This window comes from Pongo pygmaeus, chromosome 10 (assembly GCF_028885625.2).
Source record: "Pongo pygmaeus isolate AG05252 chromosome 10, NHGRI_mPonPyg2-v2.0_pri, whole genome shotgun sequence".
Lineage (NCBI taxonomy): Eukaryota > Metazoa > Chordata > Mammalia > Primates > Hominidae > Pongo > Pongo pygmaeus.
Window position 1 is genome coordinate 37,728,817 of NC_072383.2, and position 23,399 is coordinate 37,752,215.

At 35.6% G+C, this 23,399-nt stretch overlaps 1 protein-coding gene across 3 annotated transcripts in view; it reads left to right on the forward strand.

Annotated features, from left to right (window-relative positions):
• Positions 1-23,399, forward strand: part of LRRK2 (leucine rich repeat kinase 2) — a 146,075-nt gene that overhangs the window by 34,742 nt on the left and 87,934 nt on the right. For all 3 annotated transcript variants that reach the window (XM_054443751.2, XM_063672628.1, XM_063672629.1), the window contains exons 14-18: positions 4,163-4,275; positions 17,315-17,459; positions 17,586-17,725; positions 21,308-21,436; positions 21,511-21,681. In XM_054443751.2, the coding sequence (XP_054299726.1) occupies positions 4,163-4,275; positions 17,315-17,459; positions 17,586-17,725; positions 21,308-21,436; positions 21,511-21,681 (698 nt within the window). The remainder of the gene's footprint in view (positions 1-4,162; positions 4,276-17,314; positions 17,460-17,585; positions 17,726-21,307; positions 21,437-21,510; positions 21,682-23,399) is intronic.

Here is a 23,399-nt window from a genome sequence, read left to right on the forward strand (position 1 = left end):
TAGCTGATTGTGGGAAGAGATAACAATTTAAATGGATTTTCTATTTTTCATGAAATAGCAATATTCTAGGTAAATATTAAAAGACTAGTTTCTGTCAACTAAATGTAAATCTTTCTGTTAAACCAAAAAGAGGTTAAATATGATGCAGAAGAGTCACTTAGATTAATTTTTGTAAGAAAACAATATGAAATTCAGTAATTTATTTATACAAAGTAACTACAATGTAAAATGTGGAGCTTTTATTTTTAAGGAGGGTGTTCATCTCTGATAATTCTTTTCTATTTTTGTTGCCATGACCTGAGTTCAAGCTTTTTTTCTCTTGTTTGAATTATACTATTAGCTAATTTTCATACCTGTTCTCTTCATTCATTTCCATCCTTTTCTTACTCTATGATTGAATTAATCTTTCTCCAATGTGGCTTGTACTCATTTACCTCAATGGCTTCCACCCTCCACCACCCTTAATTCTTACTTAAATCTGTTATCACCTTATTTGTTCTCCAAAGCCCCTTTAAAACACCTATGTCTCTATTCATTCAACACATTTATTAAGTGCTTCTTATGTTCTAAGCACTGTGATGCTGTTAAAGTTTGAAAGATGAACTGGAAAAAAGCACAACTGTATTATTATAGGAGCTTAGAGGTAGATGGAAGTGTAAATAGTTAATTAACAGGCAGTGTGAGAGAGGCCATGATAGGTGTATATAGAAAAGGCTTTGAGAATATTGATGGAGGCACAAATCATTTCTTCAAAGGAGTAGGACAGAGATTGTAATATTTGAGGTTGAAGGGTAAATAGAGCTGACCTGGTAGAAAGGCCAAGGAGGACGTTTCAAGCAGAAGAAAGTGCACATGGTCGGGGGTGAGTGAGGCATGGAGGATAAGGAGAGGAGTGCTTGGGGATGAGTGTGCAAGGAAAGGCTGAGGCCCAAAGAAAAGGGCCTTGAATGCAGTGCTAAAAAATTTATGCCTTTTAAAAATGGAAGCCAATCCAAGTTTATTAAAAGTGTTTACAGATTGTAGTGTCACACCGAAGTTTGCAACTAAAGACAATAGCATTGCGGTGCAGAGGATGATAGACAGGGAGAGAGACTAGATACAAGGAAATTGGGTTGGAGGTCCATGGTAGTCAAGTGAGACCTGGGGAAGGGACCTAGCAATGGAAACACAGATGAGAGGGCAGATTGGACAGATGTTTGGGAGATCTGTTTGATGTGACATCATGATCCGTAAGTATGAGGGATGATACTTTGTTCTGTGAAGTTCCCAATCTTTTGAAGTCATTTTTGCTTTGTTCTTTTAAAATGAAATCTTCCTAAATCTATCATTTTCTCTAGTTATATAGATATTTTGTTTCTCTGTATAAGAGTATTACTCGATATAAAAGTTTTTTCAAGGACAGAGCTTTCTTCAGTCATTTTTTTCCAGGCCCCGCAGTCCTCTGGTGGCTATTCCATCAGTATTACAAAAATTGAATCATGGTATCCTATTCATAGTTTCAGCTTAGTTTTGAGACATAATGTAACAGATGTAATTTTACTTGAAAATATTATTGCATGTTTTATTGAATTTTATTTTTAGATTGTAATTAAAAACAATAAAAAATGCCTTTTGATTATCCTTAAAGTTGACAGCCTTATTCTTTTGAGGGAGGTTTTGAATTTTAAAGACAACCAAAGGACACTCAAAAACCGTTTCTGTTAGTTAATAAAATAATACTCTTTTAGTTCAAAAGCAAGTTTTGAGTACAGTATTTCTTTTCTTTTATTGTTCTTAAACTGACCCTGAAGCAAAATTGTTAGTCAACAATCAATCAGATGTATTATGGGTGCCCTTGAAAATAATCACTTGAGGACTGTACTTTCTGTAAAAAAATACATTTTATAAGCATATCAGTATGTAAGTACATTCTTCTAGTAGGTAAAGGCTTAATCATTTACTCTATGCTAACATATTATACTACCACATTACACCATACTGTACTGTAACCTACGTAATGTACCATGCTGTGCAGTACCGTATCATTCTAGGTATCAACAAGTAACTATGGTAGCAATACTCCAGTAGTTTCGAGGTTGAATATGATTCTGGTTTGAACATGTTAAGTTGAGGTTCTTATAAGATACCTAGGTGTACATGTATTCATTTATTAACTAGATTATATTCAGGTTTTTTAGTGGCAAAGATGTACATTATGGCAAATGTGTATCATTTAGGGTCCAATTAAGGATAGCATATTGCATCTAGTGTGTATATGTTAAGTTTCTTTCAATCTATTGCTGTACTTTTTCTCTTCTACTTTATAACAACTTGTTGAAGGCATTGAGCTGGTTGCTTTAAGAAAATAATAATAAAGACCCAGTTACTTTAATAAAATATCATTTGACTTGTTTCTTGAGTTACTGCTAGTTTTAGAGGACATAATGTGAAATCCTTTAAGAAGGAATATAGGCAAATTGGGAAGTGTGTAGAGGAGAGTGATTAGGGAGATAAAAGCACATCAAAAAGAGCAATAAGAGGAACTGAGATTGTTTTATTTGAAGAAGAGATGACTCAAGGGGATATGAAACTCTATTCAAATCTACTCACTTATAACCAGTGACAGTAATAATACCAAACAAATATGGAGGACTTAAAAAGTATTAGGCATTGTTTGAAGTATTTTAAGTATATTAACTCTTTTAATTCTCACAGCACTCCATGAGGCAGATATTATTATTATTATTTTGGAATTGTATGGACGACAAAACGGAGGCATAGAATTGTAGAGATTTTTAAGGTCAGGCCTGATATAACAGCACCAGAGTAGGCTGACTCCAGAGTAGGCATTTTAAAATAAATATTTGTGCAACAATCTTGTCCTGAACAACTGTTGTATTTAAAGCACTATGTCTAGAATCCTTAAGGTCTCGGGAGATGATGAGGTTATGGATGCTGCTCTCAAAAAAATTTACAGTCCACACAACCTAAAGGACTGTTATGTAGAAAGGAAATTATATCCATTTGAATAGTAGGACCTCAAGTGATAGAACAAAGACTGGAGAAGAAATTTACAGGAATGTTCATTTGGTCTTAATATAAGGAAGATGTTTAATAAGACCCATTACATGTAGCATGATGTTTTTACTACTCAAACAGGCCAGTTTTAGTGGTCACATCTTCTTAAGCCGTAATAGGCAGCCTCAGAAGTTAGTGTGGTCTTGGTCACTGGAAATGATACACAGACAGTTTAAGGGACTTGCCCCAGACCACACGGCTGCAGTGAATGTCAGAACCTCTTTGAGTACATTTTAAAATAAGGACTGAAAATTGGAGGAGGGTGGTTATCAAGGCTGCCTTCTTTACCATAGTATTCCCAGCATTAACAAAATCCTTGGCATGTAATTGGAATTCAAATGCTTCTTAAATAAATGAAAAGCCTGCTGTAGCCAGCTTATAGTTTGTATTAATGCACATTATTAAAGTGGAAGATTATAAATGATTATTTATTAGTAGTTATGTCTATAATCTTAGGTTTGGAAAACATTATTCATTCATAATAATTTTACTTATATGTTATATTACCACATTTTTGACTTGTAGTGTTTTTAGCATAGTTCAGCTACAGTGTAGCTTAATAAGGAATATGATTTTTTAAAATAACAATGCTATTATATAGCCTTTACAGAACTTCTAAAAAATGACATGTTCTCTACCACCTTAATACTGAAACTCAAATCTTATTTTTTGCCACGATTATTCCAGCTACTCTTTTTTTGTCTACATTTCATTTCTGACCTTTTTATGTTGTAGTCCAAATAACTCTGAGCTTTTCTCAAGTTGTCCATTGTTGCATTAAAAATCTTCCAGCATCTTAAAGCACAGCTTACTCACACAAAAAAGTGATTGTTTGCTACAGAAAATTTCTTCACCATCATAATTTTTTGCTACTTCAAATTCAGTAAGCATTCTTACACATTATATTTAGTTTATATTCAGTGATGAACTATTTTTATAGATTCCTTAAAATTTCTGGTTATTTCTTTAATAAGGAAACGTACTAGAAAAAAGTACAACACATATATTGTGAGATTAATTATGACAATTTCTAGAAAGTAACAGTCTGTTCAACTCCAATGTTTATAAGAAAATTATTTATTTATTTATTTATCTGTGCATTTAGGCATGCCAGAAGAATCCAGGGAGGATACAGAATCTCATCGTAAGCTAAATATGGTTAAAAAACAGTGTTTCAAGAATGATATTCACAAACTGGTCCTAGCAGCTTTGAACAGGGTATGTCGAATATAAGTTTTCTGCCTTTATACTATTAACTAAATTATTAAATTTGGAGAACTAGGGGGGCTTTTTCAGTCCAAGTTTTCTGTTCTCCGTTTACTATGATAGGAGGAAGTCATGTGGTTAGAGACATAAGATGACAGTGGGGATGTGGGAAGTGAAAAAATATGTACTAAGCTAAGTCCAGCTAAGTGTATTATCAATTATAGATGTTGGCAAGATTCTTTTGATTGCCAGTAACATAAATCCACTCTAGTTTGCTCAACCAGAAAGAGAACCAAAGAGCCAGATATGCAACTAGACCTTATGAGTCATGCCAGGTACTATGGCTGCTGTTTTCTCTTTCTGTCCTCTGGCTACTTGTCTTTCTTTTCTGGTCTCATAGTATATGATTTAGCCCATGAAGACATACTAGGGTCAACAGTAAAGTCTTCGGCTGGGCACGGTGGCCCACACCTGTAATTCCAGCATTTTGGGAGGCCGAGGCAGGTGGATCACGAGGTCAGGAGTTCGAGACCAACCTGGCCAACGTGGTGAAAACCTGTCTCTACTAAAAATACAAAAATTAACTGGGCATGGTGGCGTGTGCCTGTAATCCCAACTACTCGGGAAGCTGAGGCAGGAGAATCGCTTGAACCCAGGAGGCAGAGGTTGCAGTGAGCTGAGATCACACCGCTGCACTCCAGCTTGGGTGACAGAGTGAGATTTCGTCTCAAAACAAAAACAAAAACAAAAACAAACAAACAAAAACAGTAGAGTCTTCTTTGATTCCTTATGCTCCTTTTCATTGTTCTCCGGAGAAATAACCTCTGAAATGATTTGGTATACATTGTTTCCAATTTTTAGCATTTACATATCTTTGTTCCTACATTATAATTAAAGTATCAATAAAGCATACTGAGTATGAAAAAGAGAAGAAGAGAATTACATTTAAATTGTGTAATGCAAAAAGTATTGGTGGAATTAAGAAGTTTTGGCAATTTTGCATAAGATGAATTGGTTCTTTATTAAAGATGTTAAGAATAAAGACATGATTAGTGTGGACATTTTTATAAAAGGAGGAGCCTATTTAAAGTAATTAATGGAAATGATTCCATGTGATTTGATATACTTTGATAAATGTCATAAATTAATTAAAGTAGCTTCGAGAGAGATCTCCCTTAAAAATTCATTTTAAATTGAACTTTATAATGTCACTCACTGCCTATAATATATTTGAGTCATTTATACCCAAACTTTAATACAATCCTTGAGTATGGCAAGAATTTATGTTGTAATGGGTTAAATTTATCTTGAGAAATATGTGTTGAAAATAAGTATATGGAAGGAAGGGGTTAGGCATTTAGAAGATAAATAAATATGCTTTGTACCCTTCTCTTCTGAATCTCATAAGCCGGTTGTTGATGGCTGTTGTGAAACCATGGTTCTTTTCTTTAAACAAGACACACACAGCAGAGAAGATGCAGCATCGAGTAATTTATTGCAAAAGAAAAAGAATATTTTGCAAGTTAAGTGAGGAATAGACACTTATACCCTGACAGAATTCAGAGTGGGCTTGCTAGTAAGGATGAGACAGCATAGACTGGCATCAGGAAGACTCCCTTTTTGGGAGTTGTACATGATTTTTCATAAGTGGGTGGGAAGAAGTGTTACTAGTAAGCATATTCTGGGTGGTCCTCTGAGTGCACATGTGCAGTAGCTGTACATGCTTGTTCATATATCACATGTCTCATAAGTATCTGAAATCTCCACCCAGGGGTGTGTGTTTTACTATTACAATGAGCAAAGGGTCAGTCTGAGGACAAGGAAAATCAAAATGTGTTTGCTCCCCACGCTACCTGACTTCAAACTATACTACAAGGCTACAGTAACCAAAACAGCATGGTACTGGTACCAAAACAGAGATATAGATCAATGGAACAGAACAGAGCCCTCAGAAATAATGCAGCTTATCTACAACCATCTGATCTTTGACAAACCTGACAAAAACAAGAAATGGGCAGAGGATTCCCTATTTAATAAATGGTGCTGGGAAAACTGGCTAGCCATGTGTAGAAAGCTGAAACTGGATCCCTTCCTTACACCTTATACAAAAATTAATTCAAGATGGTTTAAAGACTTAAATGTTAGGCCTAAAACCATAAAAACCCTAGAAGAAAACCTAGGCAATACCATTCAGGACATAGGCATGGACAAGGACTTCATGTCTAAAACACCAAAAGCAATGGCAACAAAAGCCAAAATTGACAAATGGGATCTAATTAAACTAAAGAGCTTCTGCACAGCAAAAGAAACTACCATCAGACTGAACAGGCAACCTACAAAATGGGAGAAAATTTTTGCAATCTGCTCATCTGACAAAGGGCTAATATCCAGAATCTACAATGAACTCCAACAAATTTACAAGAAAAAAACAACCCTATCAAAAAGTGGGCGAAGGATATGAACAGACACTTCTCAAAAGAAGACATTTATGCAGCCAAAAGACAGATGAAAAAATGCTCATCATCACTGGCCATCAGAGAAATGCAAATCAAAACCACAATGAGATACCATCTCACACCAGATAGAATGGCAGTCATTAAAAAGTCAGGAAACAACAGGTGCTGGAGAGGATGTGGAGAAATAGGAACACTTTTACACTGTTGGTGGGACTGTAAACTAGTTCAACCATTGTGGAAGTCAGTGTGGCGGTTCCTCAGGGATCTAGAACTAGAAATAGCATTTGACCCAGCCATCCCATTACTGGGTATATACCCAAAGGACTGTAAATCATGCTGCTATAAAGACACATGCACACGTATGTTTATTGCGGCACTATTCACAATAGCAAAGACTTGGAACCAACCCAAATGTCCAGCAATGATAGACTGGATTAAGAAAATGTGGCACATATACACCATGGAATACTATGCAGCCATAAAAAATGATGAGTTCATGTCCTTTGTAGGGAGATGGATGAAGCTGAAAACCATCGTTCTCAGTAAACTATCGCAAGGACAAAAAACTAAACACCACATGTTCTCACTCATAGGTGGGAATTGAACAATGAGAACACATGGACACATCACCCTCCGGGGCCTGTTGTGGGGTGGGAGGAGTGGGGAGGGATAGCATTTGGAGATATACCTAAGGCTAAATGACGAGTTACTGGGTGTAGCACACCAACATGGCACATGTATACATGTGTAACTAACCTGCACGTTGTGCACATGTACCCTAAAACTTAAAGTGTAATTAAAAAAAAATGTGCATGCTTCCTACAGGGGCAATTCCCTACTGGAGATAGCTTTGTTTAAATGAGCTGGACTACAATGCAAATGCTGAAACTTATTATGTTGACAGTAAGATTGCCACAGTTGCCGCGTTCTGAGGACATGGTTACTTCCTTTTAATACCTATCCTGCCTCATTGTGAGAGGAATAACAACTGTGCATAAAACCAGTTGTTCTACATGAGCGCTTAGGAGGGATACCAGCATTGAGCATAGTCTAAGTACATAGAGGAGGGAACAGTTAATTTTATTCCTGGTGAGTGTTGGTGAAAAGTGGAAGCGGTACCAAAACAGCCATATAGATAACTGGTTCCAGTTAGCCAACGTTCTCTAAAGTTATTAGAGAAGCCTAAGTGAGTGTAACCTCAGCAGTCAGGAGCCAAGAGAGCAGGTAAGTGCTGTGATGTGGAGAAAATCACTTTGTTCCATCTGAGAAGAAATGGTTGAGCACTGCTTTTCCCCCATTCCAGTACTTCGGTAATGACGCACAGCCTTTCACTCAGCACTGATTATCGATAGGGGTGGGGAGTTAAGGTATGGGGAAACACAAGTAACAATATTTTATTTCAAAAACCTCTCCACTGTAATTCCCCTAATCCTTCATCATGGTTGAGGAAAATGGCTCTAAAAGATGACAGCGATTACTGTAGCTCCAAAATTCTGTGATTGCATGTCTTACTCTGAATAGTAATTACAAAGCATCAGAGGTTTTAGGTCCAAATATTGCAGACACAATAAAATGAATTACATTTTAATACATCTAAACTTGGAGAGCAGAGTTCCAAATAAGGTAGAACTTGAGATTCAACTCTGATTTATAAAGCAGAGACTAAGAAGAGTATTTATAAAGCGAATCCATGTTTGGATACATAAAAGTGCAATAAAATTCAAGCTGAAGTTAAAATCTGTCTAGAACAGCGATGTTCCATTTATGCCTGATCCTTTTAGCTTTTCCACAGATGAAGACTTTGTCACCTGTTCCAGAGAGATATATTTGTTCATTATTGTTTCCAGAGAGCAAAGCAGGAAATAAACTCTACACATTTTGGCTGCATCTGTGTTTTATATGCGGTGACACTCCTGTACTCTTCAGTGAGGAAATCCAGTAAAGTAAAACCAGTCTTCTGATGAAATGGGCACAAATCAAAGAACTTGTGAGCTTCACAAAAACCTTGAAGCAAAATATATTCAGCTTGAAGCAAAATATACTCAGCTTAAATATTGAATATATTATTTCAGTAGTCAAAAACAGAGCTCATCTGAAAAAGCAACAACAATAATGACAACAACAAATTGCATATAAGTAAAATTTAAAAAATGTTTACAGGATGAATATAGAGAAAACTATGAAGCTTAGGGGTAGAGAGGAGTAGTTGAATATATGAAAAGATACATCTTTTTTGATGAAGGACTGAATTTTTAAAAATAAAATTGGTCTATGTTTATGAACCATTAGTAAAAATAACAATAGCATTTTCTGGAACTAAGTAAGCTAGTGTAAAATTTGTATGAAAAAATTAATACATATGAGTAATCAGGAGAATTTTAAAAGAGTGTTAATTCATATGGCCTAACTCCAAAAGATAATCAAATGTATTATACAATTTTAGTAATTATAATGGTGTGATACTGGCACTAGGGGAGACAGATCAGTGCCACAGAAGGGTGGCTCAGGAAATAGACTCAAATAAAAATTTGTAATGTTATGATATTCCTCGACTGCTGGGAGGAAAATAGATTACTCAGTTACTTGTGTTGGAACAACTAACTCTTCAGCCATTTGGGAAAAGCAAAGGAAGCTGAATATTTATCTTACTCCTTTTGCCAAAACAAATTACAAATGGATGAGATTTAAAGTCTATAATGAAATTGGTATATGTACATATTAAAAGTTTCAACTATAATTGTTATTAACGTAAATGACAACGAACCACCTTGTTGGAGGGAAATTTGGTAATATCTATCAAAATTAAAATGCCATGTTTTCTGATCAGCAATTTCATTCTAAGAATTTTTAATGTAGATATACTTGCTCATGTACAGAAAGATTATTAGACATGAATGTTCACTGTGGCATGATTCGTAATTAAAAATGTGGCAACAAAATAAATGCTTACGTGGTAATCATTCATGCTGTTTGACAAATATTTTTATTTCTCCACCTTCTGGTGATTCTGGCATAGTATTTAGTAGTTAGGTTGAAGCATGTGACTAATTTTGGTCAGGGAGTTGTAAATGGAGGGAATAGCTGGTGAGGCATCTTGCAGAATACTGTCTCAGGTACGATGACCTTCAGTGTTTAAGATAGTAGTTGCTCCATCAGTAGAGGTCCCTGAGGGACTACAACAAGCAGAGTCCCCTCCTGACCTGCAACACATATGTAGCATGAGCAATAATGGAACTTATTATTTTTGCACCCTATAAAATTTTGAGAGCTGTTACTGCAGCTTAATTTAATCTTTCCTGACAATACAATACCTATCAATAGAGACTAATCAGATAAATTATACCATTTCCAAATTATATCATCCTACGTAAATGTTAAAAAACAATGAGGTGAGATTCCTAACGTGCTGCTATGGAAAAATCTTCAATTTTCTATGTGTACGCATGTATTTCCCAGGTATTCGTTTTTTCCTTCCTGTATGTTGGCACATTATGCACACTTTTGGATGAAATTAATATATTTCCACCGCTTTATGTCCTCTCCCTCGCTTTTATCACCCAATTGTAGCAAAGTATATGTTTGCTTTTATAGCTTTAGCTATATAAAATTTTCTAATAGCTAAGTTTGTGGTTCCTGGAATTAAGATATCTGAATTTAAATCTGACACTGCTACCTACAGACTATGCACCCTGGACAAGTACTTAATGTCTTGGTTTTGTTATGTATAAAATGGAGATAATAACTGATTTTTCACTTAGAGTTATTGAAGATTTTATAAGATAATTCATGCAAAAGTGTCAATATAATGCTTGGCACATAGTATGCGCTCAATAAATGTTAATGTTATTACTATTATATTTAAAAGTATCTTTTGACCCCTGGCTATAGAAGATGAGGAAATCAGAGTATTTGCACTTCTAATATCTCCTATTTTCCCACCTACTTTTGTTCAATAAATTAACTCCACATTGGCAGGGTAGATAATGCTTATATTCAGCTTTCTAATTATGCTTTCTAAGTTTGTGTTTATCTTACTCCTGCCATTATTTGGAATCAGTCTTCATCTCAAGTCCTTTTGTTCCTGTTTTTCCACTCATCTTTTAGTTGTCTGAATTTCTTTAGAAAAGTTTAATTCCCTGAATATTTAATGTTTATATTTTGTTGTTGTTGTTTTTGCCTTTATATCTGGACTCTTAAAAAAAGTTTTGTTGGTTGTAAAATGTTGGGTTTTTTTTTTCCTTGAAGTGTTTGTAGGCATTTCACTGTGTTCTAGTACTGAATGTCTTAGTGGAGAAGTCTGATGCCAGCTTCATTTGTTTCTTACTGTTAAGTGCTTGGATATTTTTGCCTGGTGCTGAAAGGATTTTTTCTGTTGAAATCCATCCACTTTATTAGGGTATATCTCAATGTTAGTCCTGGGATATGGTATCCTCATTCTAGCTATACATTCAACTTTTTTCCTGGAAAATTTTCTTGAGTTGCATCTTTATATACATATACATACACAAATACATATACATATACATGGTAAAGATATTAAGGATAAAGATAGATGCTTTATAAATACCAATTTGATATAATTTTGGCATGAAAAAAAGCCTGTGGTGCATTCTGAGTTTGGGAGTAGAACTGGATATACTTACTTATTATTATTGTTTTTAATACAAAAATGGAGACAGGGTCTCACTATGTTGCCCAGGCTGGTCTCAAACTCCTTGACTCAAGCAATCCTGCCTCGACCTCCCAAAGTGCTGAGATTACAAATGTGAGCCACCATGACGAGCCTAAATATCTACATTTTTCTCTTTCATTATTTTAGCTCTCTTCTTTGGGGCTATCAGTCATATGATGTTGGATCTCTTTTGCCTTAATCTTTTAATTTTTCAAAGACTAATCCAGAGACCACTATTTATCACCATGCCACTTACTCATAGACAAGGGACATCATTCCACACATTTAGCTTATTTATCAAAATCAGAGATGGGATTTATAAAAGAAAAAGGATAAAGGGAGAAAACAAAACACAAATTATCTGGGAATGTGAGTCTGTTTTCCTTTCTTTTGCTAATCTACTTACCTAGTAGCTAGGAAAGAGGCCAGCATGAGTATTTTTCCATTGAGCTGGCTAGCTCACTCATTAGAGAAACCATTTCAATATTTATGGATTCTCTGAAAAAAACTTGGAGAGTAAAAAAGCATAGGTGGTAGGATGCTGCCATCCTTCTGTTGGCATCTCCAGAGTTTCACTTGAAATACACCTCCTAAGTAGACACTAGTAAATTGATTTTAATCCCTATCTGAGCACCAATGCAATACATTACTATTTCAAGATGGAGCGTTAGATAACTAAAGGAAATTCTATTGTGGGCTTGTAAATATCATGATAGTCATACCTATATAATACATATATGTATATATAAATATTAATTTTTAAACATTTACTTAGCTATTAAAAATCAAATGCTCATATTTAAAGTTATCGGTTTATTAATGCACCATCACATGTTATCATGTGATACTCTGAATTCTCTTTTTGCATAGACATATCAGAGATTACCTGCTGCAAGTCATTAGTCATCATTAACCTGGACTGAAATGGTTAGAGCCTAGGGGAGTTCCAGGTAAAAGGACCAGTAATGAGTAGAAGCTTGTTAGATGTAGAGATGTTGAGGACAGAGATAGGTGCTTTATAAATATCAATTTGATATAATTTTAGCATAAAAATAAGCCTATGATGCGCTTTGAGCTTGGGAGTAGAAGTGGATACGTAATTTACAGGGCGTAGTGTAAAATGGAAATGCACACTCCTTGTTTGAAAATTATTAACGATTTTACAAGGGTGACAACAGAGCATTGAAGAAAGTGCTCTGTGAGCATGAAGCCATGTGTGATTGTACACATACACACCTGTGAAGCTGGCCTTGCTGCCAAACAGGAATGCTGGTACTATTAATCAAACAGAAAGTTCAGGTAGCATGATGCCTCCAGCTTTGTTCTTTTGGCTTAGGATTGACTTGGCGATGCGGGCTCTTTTTTGGTTCCATATGAACTTGAAAGTAGTTTTTTCCAATTCTGTGAAGAAAGTCATTGGTAGCTTGATGGGGATGGCATTGAATCTATGGGCAGTATGGCCATTTTCATGATATTGATTCTTCCTACCCATGAGCATGGAATGTTCTTCCATTTGTTTGTATCCTCTTTTATTTCATTGAGCAGTGGTTTGTAGTTCTTGAAGAGGTCCTTCACGTCCCTTGTAAGTTGGATTTCTAAGTATTTTATTCTCTTTGAAGCAGTTGTGAATGGGATGTTCACTCATGATTTGGCTCTCTGTCTGTCTGTTATTGGTGTATAAGAATGCTTGTGATTTTTGTACATTGATTTTGTATCCTGAGACTTTGCTGAATTTGCTTATCAGCTTAAGGAAATTTTGGGCTGAGACAATGGGGTTTTCTAGATATACAATCATGTCGTCTGCAAACAGGGACAATTTGACTTCCTCTTTTCCTAATTGAATACCCTTTATTTCCTTCTCCTGCCTAATTGCCCTGGCCAGAACTTCCAACACTATGTTGAATAGGTGTGGTGAGAGAGGGCATCCCTGTCTTGTGCCAGTTTTCAAAGGGAATGCTTCCAGTTTTTGTCCATTCAGTATGCTATTGGCTGTGGGTTTGTCATAGATAGCTCTTATTATTTTGAGATACGTCCCATCAATACCTAATTTATTGAGAGTTTTTAGCATGAAGGGTTGACTTCAAACTTATTGAGAGTTTTTAGCATGAAGGGTTGACTTTAGCATGAAGACCTGTCTTCAAACTATACTACAAGGTTACAGTAACCAAAACAGCATGGTACTGGTACCAAAACAGAGATATAGATCAATGGAACAGAACAGAGCCCTCAGAAATAACGCCACATATCTACAACTATCTGATCTTTGAGAAACCTGAGAAAAACAAGCAATGGGCAAAGGATTCCCCATTTAATAAATGGTGCTGGGAAAACTGGCTAGCCATATGTAGAAAGCTGAAACTGGATCCCTTTCTTACACCTTATACAAAAATTAATTCAAGATGGATTAAAAGACTTAAACGTTAGACTGAAAACCATAAAAACCCTAGAAGAAAACCTAGGCATTACCATTCACGACATAGGCATGGGCAAGGACTTCATGTCTAAAACACCAAAAGCAATGGCAACAAAAGCCAAAATTGACAAATGGGATCTAATTAAACTAAAGAGCTTCTGCACAGCAAAAGAAACTACCATCAGACTGAACAGGCAACCTACAAAATGGGAGAAAATTTTCGCAACCTACTCATCTGACAAAGGGCTAATATCCAGAATCTACAATGAACTCAAACAAATTTACAAGAAAAAAACAAACAACCCCATCAAAAAGTGGGCAAAGGATATGAACAGACACTTCTCAAAAGAAGACATTTATGCAGCCAAAAGACAGATGAAAAAATGCTCATCATCACTGGCCGTCACAGAAATGCAAATCAAAACCACAATGAGATACCATCTCACAGCAGTTAGAATGGCGATCATTAAAAAGTCAGGAAACAACAGGTGCTGGAGAGGATGTGGAGAAATAGGAACACTTTTACACTGTTGGTGAGACTGTAAACTAGTTCAACCATTGTGGAAGTCAGTGTGGCGGTTCCTCAGGGATCTAGAACTAGAAATAGCATTTGACCCAGCCATCCCATTACTGGGTATATACCCAAAGGACTATAAATCATGCTGCTATAAAGACACATGCACATGTATGTTTATTGCGGCACTATTCACAATAGCAAAGACTTGGAACCAACCCAAATGTCCAACAATGATAGACTGGATTAAGAAAATGTGGCACATATATACCATGGAATACTATGCAGCCATAAAAAATGATGAGTTCATGTCCTTTGTAGGGACATGGATGAAACTGGAAATCATCATTCTCAGTAAACTATTGCAAGCACAAAAAAACAAACACTGTGTGTTCTCACTCATAGGTGGGAATTGAACAGTGAGAACACATGGACACAGGAAGGGGAACATCACACTCTGGGGACTGTTGTGGGGTGGGGGAAGGGGGGAGGGATAGCATTAGGTGATATACCTAATGCTAAATGACAAGTTAATGGGTGCAGCACACCAGCATGGCACATGTATATGTATGTAACTAACCTGCAGATTGTGCACATGTACCCTAAAACTTAATGTATAATTAAAAAAAAACAAAAAAAAACAAAGTTCAGAATGACAATCTGACTTTTTTTTGTAGAAGATACTAAATTTTGGCCTTGAATATCTGAATTTAAGATACTGGTATCAAGCAAAAAGAAATTTGGGCTTAGAACTTGAGAGATTTAAACTTGTGCTTTGACTTGTGTGCTCACAGGTCTCTGTGTCACAATTTTTTTCATCTGTACTTCGGGACAGCAATAGTGTGTCTACATCACATAGGTTTTGGGAGGATTAAGTAGGTGAATACATATGAAGTACTTAAAAGAATGTCTGGCACAGAGTGAGTGCTACCTTGGTTTTGGCATCGTTATTGTGGTCATTGCTATTGTTATTATGACTTGAAGTCATATTAGTGTATGAAATCCCATCCATGAGTAGAAGATAGAAAGAACTTTGGGCAGGGTTTGGAGGTAAAAGAAGACGTTGTAAAGGAGATGGATAAAGGAATGGTTTTAAAGATTGAGAATAATTAGGGGAGTATGATGTCATGGAAATTAAGGGATGATAAGCACCAATTAAGTTGTTATTGGACTTTTTTCTTTGAATGGTTCAAATTCAGAATAGAAAGGAAAGAAGTCTGATTATATGAAATTAAAGGGTAGGGTGACTGTGGAGGTAGTGGGAGTCGACTTTTCTGCTAATAAGTTTAGAAATAAAGGAAAAATGGTAGCTTGAGGAAAGAGAGGACCAATTAAGGGAAAGTCTCTCATTAACTCTTAAGTTTTTCATCTCTGAGGACAGCACTTAGCCCAAGGCCTGACCTGTGATCATTACTCTCTCAAGGTTTATTCCATGGACAGAGCTATCTCATTTCATGCTTATAACAACCCTACATTATTAGAATTGTTTTAGAGATGAGGAAGCTGAGACATGCACCATACCACCCTTCCAATTTCACTTTGCACAACTTTGAATTTCTTTATATTTCTTGAATAAAAGTTCCACTTTTTAACTTACCACTTCTTAGCAGTCATTGTCTAACTGAGTAATTATTACTTCATTCATTTAATGGTTCTCAGATTTATTTAATGGTTCTCAGATTCGCATAATTTAAACCTAAATTTAATTGGCCTCCAAGCTGATGTGCTTACGGAAACAGTGACAGGAAACAAAAATGTCAAGGGAGACTATGTCTTATTAAGATGATACATGAAATGATGTCCAAGCTGAGCAATTAAAGTGTGAAGTAGAAGGACACAGGGTGAGAAACTGATGCTTCTCCTCAGCGTCTATAAAAAAGATACTGAATAAAGATAATTGAGAGGCATTAGGGGACTAGACTGAGAAAGGGATGGAAATCTGTTCACTGAGAGTACAGAAATGAGGAAGCTTGGAAGGCAGAAGATTTTGGTCAAAGACGTCTGGCTTGAAGCTATTTCAGCTCTTTGGATTATCTGTGGTGGAGGCCATCACGTCTTTGGAGTGGAGGTACCATGAAACTAGTGTCTGCAAAACATCATGTAAATGAAAGCAAAATTCCTGAGAAGGATGGCACTACAATTTTTGAAAGAAAAGCTATGAGTTGAGCATTCATATCAAGGTAGATGTTTGGAATGTATTGCTTGTGTGTGAAAAGGAAGAGATGATCAGAATAAGAGTTAGATGTATGCTGCGTTTTCTTCTTGGTTGATGAGTAGGATGGCCTGGACAGAGAAGTGACCTCTAGTAAAATACCTTTATAGTGTCAAATCATCTGGAGGAAATTCAGATTAAAGAGGCTGGATGGTGTCGTAATTAAGATCCTGGGCTTTTAAGGTGGACACATTTATATTCAAGTCCCAGGCCCAGTGCATATTAGCTCTGTGACTTGAGCTCTTATTTCTGCATCTTTAAAGTTTGGCAAACCTATTACATGAAGCTGTTGAGGGGATAAATGAAATAAGGCATGCAAAGCACTTGCAGTAAAGAGTAATTATCAATATTTTATTTGTTAAGAGGCAGCATTGCATTTTACTGGTCAAGTATATAGACTCTGGGGTCAAACATATTTGGTTTGGTTTCATCTCTGCAATTTATAGTTTGTGTAGACTTTGAGAATAGTTCTCAACCATTCTAACCCTCAGTGAATTCATCTTCTAATGGGAGTGATATCAGTATGGATTTCATGAGATTATGAAAAGAAAATGCCTACAAAGTATTTATTACAATGCCTGGCACAGAACAAGCTCTCCTTAATTGTAAAAATGCTAACTCTTATTCTTCATAATAAATAAAAGTAATTGTTATAGAAAACAAAATCAAGCATACTAATTTGTATTTGGATTACTTGATTTATATTTTGTCAGTCTATAACTGGTCTTAACTAAGGTAAGTATTAAGATCTCATTTTTAACAGCAAGTATTCTTTTGGTTTTAGTTCATTGGAAATCCTGGGATTCAGAAATGTGGATTAAAAGTAATTTCTTCTATTGCACATTTTCCTGATGCATTAGAGATGTTATCCCTGGAAGGTGCTATGGATTCAGTGCTTCACACACTGCAGATGTATCCAGATGACCAAGGTCAGTACAATTTGAATTCAGGATTTAGAATAGATTTTTGTAGGGCATTAGCTGGTGACTGGATGTCTTTAAATATTTTTCTTCAGTTTTGAGATTTAAAACAATTCTTTTTTTTTATTCTCCTAGAAATTCAGTGTCTGGGTTTAAGTCTTATAGGATACTTGATTACAAAGAAGAATTTATGCGTAGGAACTGGACATCTGCTGGCAAAAATTCTGGTTTCCAGCTTATACCGATTTAAGGATGTTGCTGAAGTACAGACTAAAGTATGTGCATTATCTTGGAAAGAATTTGGGAACTTGTGCAAATTTCACTTTTGGAGCAGTTTGTGTAATTACCACTTTGCATGAATGGGGTATTCTAGTTAATGGAAAACCATTTATCCTTTTGTAGTATTTTAATTATACAAGCAAAGAAAATTGGATTGAATCTCTAAAGATCCGGTGTTTCATTATTAAATCTCTAAAGTCAGCATGGTTATTCACCATTTATCTTGCCCATAAAAGTTCAGAGAATGTGCTAAGAAATCCCAGCTAGCTGAGTTTGTTCGCTTAGATTTTAGATAAATAGAATTTATAAATATTCCAAAGTTTGTTACTCTCTGGGTTTTATTGCAGGTTGCTTATCTTTAGTAATTTTGCTTGTTGATTTTTTTCCTTGCAGTGAAAAAATGTTTTTAACATTTTTCATCAAGCAAAATTTAAAACATGATATATAATAACTGTCTTTATAAGGAATTCAAGATACTGGCTTAGAGTTAGTTCACGGGAGATTAAGAAATAAATTTGTCATTCTAACTGGTGTGAGATGGTATCTCATTGTGGTTTTGATTTGCATTTCTCTGATGGCCAGTGATGGTGAGCATTTTTTCATGTGTCTTTTGGCTGCATAAATGTCTTCTTTTGAGAAGTGTCTGTTCATGTCCTTCACCCACTTTTTGATGGGGTTGTTTGTTTTTTTCTTGTAAATTTGTTGGAGTTCATTGTAGATTCTGGATATTAGCCCTTTGTCAGATGAGTAGGTTGCGAAAATTTTCTCCCATTTTGTAAGTTGCCTTTTCACTCTGATGGTAGTTTCCTTTGCTGTGCAGAAGCTCTTTAGTTTAATTAGATCCCATTTGTCAATTTTGGCTTTTGTTGTCATTGCTTTTGGTGTTTTAGACATGAAGTCCTTGCCTATGCCTATGTCGTGAATGGTAATGCCTAGGTTTTCTTCTAGGGTTTTTATGGTTTTAGGTCTAACATTTAAGTCTTTAATCCATCTTGAATTGATTTTTGTATAAGGTGTAAGGAAGGGATCCAGTTTCAGCTTTCTACATATGGCTAGCCAGTTTTCCCAGCACCATTTATTAAATAGGGAATCCTTTCCCCATTTCTTGTAACATGTATACATATGTAACTTACCTGCACATTGCGCACATGTACCATAAAACGTAAAGTATAATAATAATAATAATAATAAAAAGAAAAAAAAAGAAAGAAATTTGTTTTGTTTTGTTTTTTAATTGTAGCAAAACAAATAGTTTTTCTTCAAGAGTTTCTGCCTTGGTTGTGGAGTTTGCAACTTTCATAAACTACCAAGGAATTTTTTTTTTTTTTTTTTGAGACAGGGTCTCACTCTGTCACCCAGGCTGGAGTGTAGTGGCAGATTTCAGCTCACTACAACCACTGCTTCCCGAGCTCAAGTGATTCTCTTGCCTTAGCCTCCTGAGTAGCTCAGACTACAGGCATGCACTCCCATGCCTGGCTAATTTTTGTATTTTTTGTAGAGATGAGGTTTCACCATATTTCCCAGGCTGGTCTCAAACTCTCTGGTCTCAAGCAATCTGTCCTGCTCAGCCTCCCAAAGTGCTGGGATTACAGGTGTGAGCCAAGGTGCCCAGCCGACTCCGGAAATATTTTTTTGTAACTGGCAGCATCTACCAGGAATAAAAATACCTAGTCTCTAATCCTTGCACAGACATTATCAGTAAATGAGAGAATATGTGTAAAGTTTTTAAAAAAATTATAAAGTTATGAACATACAAAATTCTTAGATTAATAATAATGTGTTTTATAATTGCTTTTCATAATGTGCCTCAGCCTAGGCTGATTAAACCAAGATAGGATTGATTAAAAGTAATCTTAGGGAAAGGGAAGGATTTTGTGCCGGTATGGAACTCTCAGTTACTCTGGATTAATTCATCTAGGCATAAATTTTAGAATCTCTACAGTAGAGGTTATGAACTAAATCTGGCCTGCCAACCTATTTTATTTGTCCAGTTCAGGATTTGTTTTGTTTTTTGAGACAGAGTCTCACTCTGTTGCCCAGGCTGTAGTGCAGTGACGCAGTCTCAGCTCACAGCACCCTCCGCCTCCTGGGTTCAAGCGATTCTCCTGCCTCAGCCTCCCTAGTAGCTAGGACTACAAGTGTGCACCACCATGCTCGGCTAATGTTTGTATTTTTAGCTGAGATGGGGTTTCGCCATGTTGGCCAGGCTGGTCTTAAACTCCTGACCTCAAGTGATTCGCTCACCTCGGATTCCCAAAGTGTTGGGATTACAGGCATGAGCCACTGCACCCAGCCTTCAGTTCAGTGTTTAAAAGTTTTTAATTCGAATGAGGTACTTTCTGCACATTTGCATGGCCTGCTCTGCTGTAGCATTCACTTGTTTTCAGGGACCTCTGCTCTAGAGGCAGGTAGACCACCTGTCCCTCAGACATACATAAATTAAGGCTACTTTGCTTATCAAATATTAGTATTTGTAGACACTCAGCATGTAAGAGTTCGAAGTAATAATTTTAATATTTAGATGATTTAAGTTAATTTAAAATTTTTTTGAGATGGGGTCTCACTCTGTGGCCCAGGCTAGAGTGCAGTGGCACAATCTCGGTTCACTGCAACCTCTGCCTCCTGGGCATCCTCCTGGGTGGGCTCAAGTGATCCACCTCAGCCTCCTGAGTAGCTGGGACTACAGGTGCATGCACGGGTAATTTTAAAATATTTTTTATAGAGACAAGATTTTGCCATATTGTGCAGGCTGGTCTCGAATTCCTGGGCTCAAGCAATCCCACAGTGCTGAGATTACAGGTGTGAGCCATGGCGCCTAGCCAATTTTATTAATATGTAATATTAGAGGTAATAAAACATTAAAAAGTTAAGATGATCCTTGGTGGGTTTACCCAACCTAAATAATACTAAAGTCAAAAGCCCAATCTTTCATTAAAACATCACGTGAGTGAAGAGGACAGACTCTGGAGATGTGCTTAAGGTGGTTCTAAATAGTAATGGTGTTCTTTATAAATAACTTATTAGAATGTAATCCTCAGAGTGCCCTCAGTGCTTCTCAAATACACTCAACATAAATGAAATCTAGGAGTCCACACTAGCCTTTTTGAGATAAACATTTCAGAAGACAGCACAAAAAGTTGGGGGATACGGTAGGCTCTCTAGAGAACCTACTGTTCAATATTATAATAAAAATTTTTACTCTATTGACCTGTTTGGATGTGTAGTTCTGCTGATCCAACTGCTTTAATCCTGTTTAATATCTGGGTTTCATCCTATAACTATGGCTTTAGACAAGCATCTTTGAAAACCAAATTTGAGGGGATTAGTTCTTTTTCCTGCTTTGCTACTGAATGGTTTGTTAACTAGCATTTTATTCTTTGTGCCTGCTATATTTCTTAGTCATGAGAGAGAGAGGAAGTATTTATTTACAGGATAAATACTTTAAAGCACCAACCCAATATATCTATAGTTAAATGAACATCCTAGGTATTGTTTCATATACAAACTGACTCTGCTTTATACTGTTTATTCTTTTTGCCTATAATTGCTTATTTTATTATTTTTTCTTATACTTTTAGGGATTTCAGACAATCTTAGCAATCCTCAAATTGTCAGCATCTTTTTCTAAGCTGCTGGTGCATCATTCATTTGACTTAGTAATATTCCATCAGATGTCTTCCAATATCATGGAACAAAAGGATCAACAGGTACAGTGTTTTTCACTTGCATCCTAAATGTTATGTATTTATCTGACTCTAATTCTCATTTCCACTCTTTTTAGTTTCTAAACCTCTGTTGCAAGTGTTTTGCAAAAGTAGCTATGGATGATGACTTAAAAAATGTGATGCTAGAGAGAGCGTGTGATCAGAATAACAGCATCATGGTTGAATGCTTGCTTCTGTTGGGAGCAGATGCCAATCAAGCAAAGGAGGGATCTTCTTTAATTTGTCAGGTAAATATTCAAGGCCTCACTTTTGTCTTTGCTCAGTATTCTTATAGAATGTAAGTAAGAGCCCTGCCATTGTGTATCTCTTACTTATATTATTCTTCACTACAGAAATTTACCAGTTTATTGCAATTGTTTGTGTCTTGTAGTAGATTTATAGAATTCCAGGAGTAATAGGGTCCTTTAGGTGTTATCCAGTCTAATCTTTCATTTCATCTGTTTACTTATCTTGTTAAGTTGATAAATAACTTTTCAAATGTGTTCCTTAGTAGGCATCTCTACAACTTAGTCTCCAGATATACTCCACATAACACATAGTTCTAATGTTTTGATAATTTTTTAACCATTTTTTCCCATGGTTTTAGTTTCTTTGCCTAGAAAGTTCTCCCCTGAAGGCTACCACACATGGCTATGCAGGCTGTGGATGGCACACTTTTTGTCGGTGCCATTCACACTGACATGAGTTGCTGTTGGCCAAAGTTGTGTAACACTGGTCTTTCTTTCCTTCTCTCTTCCCTCCTGAACCATGTAAACACATATCTATCTGATTGTTCTGCTCTCCCTTCAAAATATAATTCAAATTATCTTTCTTTAAAGCCCTCCCCATACCTCCAAACCTCCAAACAAAATTAAGATTTACTTCTTTTGTCAGTCTATGAAAATATATACATATCTCTTGTATACTTGGTGAGTTGTGTGAAAATAACAATGTACAGTGTTCATCTTTGTATCATTCAGAATATCGAGCTCATTGCTTTACATACAGTGTGTATTCAATAAATACTAAGTTCATTGCTTATATTTCAGATTTGTATTATTTGTATAAGTGTTAGAGTTTAATTACTAGCATTCAGGTAGCACTATGTCTATTTTCTAGAAATTTAATATTTCTAACAAAGCAATTATGTAGTGATTTAATGCACATTATTAAATAATCAGTAAAGTACTATGTTTGCCAATAATTTACTTTTTAAACCTTACTGTATTTAATATTCCTACTATATTTAATATCCCACTTGCCTGTGGATTGAAATCAATTTGTTGACTGTTAAGATTAAGTTAATACTAATTAGTAATCAACATAAAAAGAAATAGAATTTGTAACCCATTTTCATGCACCATTACGTTTATGCATTAAAATCACATAAACAATCTAATTATTTAAATTTAGTCAAATTTCTTTTAAGCAAGCAACAATTAAAATAGTAGTTCCGCTTTATTAAAGATAATTAAATTTTTCCATCAATAATTTAATACATTTTTACGTGCATCTTTTGCATGCAGATTATTGCATTAATGTTAATTGAAAATACCAAAGAACCAAAAAGAAACTTCCCCTTCTAAGTCCACGTTAAGGAAACAACATACCTAAAAGCACCTGATACAACTGTACTACATTCCCCACAGGAAATCATTTCTACTATTCTTTCAATTTATCCAAATCTTTCTACACAACAGGATTTTTACTTTATTCCTCTTTCCATATTCTTTTGGATTTCATATGCTTAGTTTTATCTTTTCTTTTTAAAACGAAATCTTAAATCCAAGGATTATGGATTATGTATTAGGTTTAAAGAATTGTCAGAGGTTATTTATATCTAGCAAACAATAACTGCTGATTAAATCTTGTGGATGAATTTATCATATGTACCTTATTTGTGCCAGAGCAAAATAAGGTAATCAGGACTATTTATTCATTTACCAAGAGGTTGCATATTGAAGGA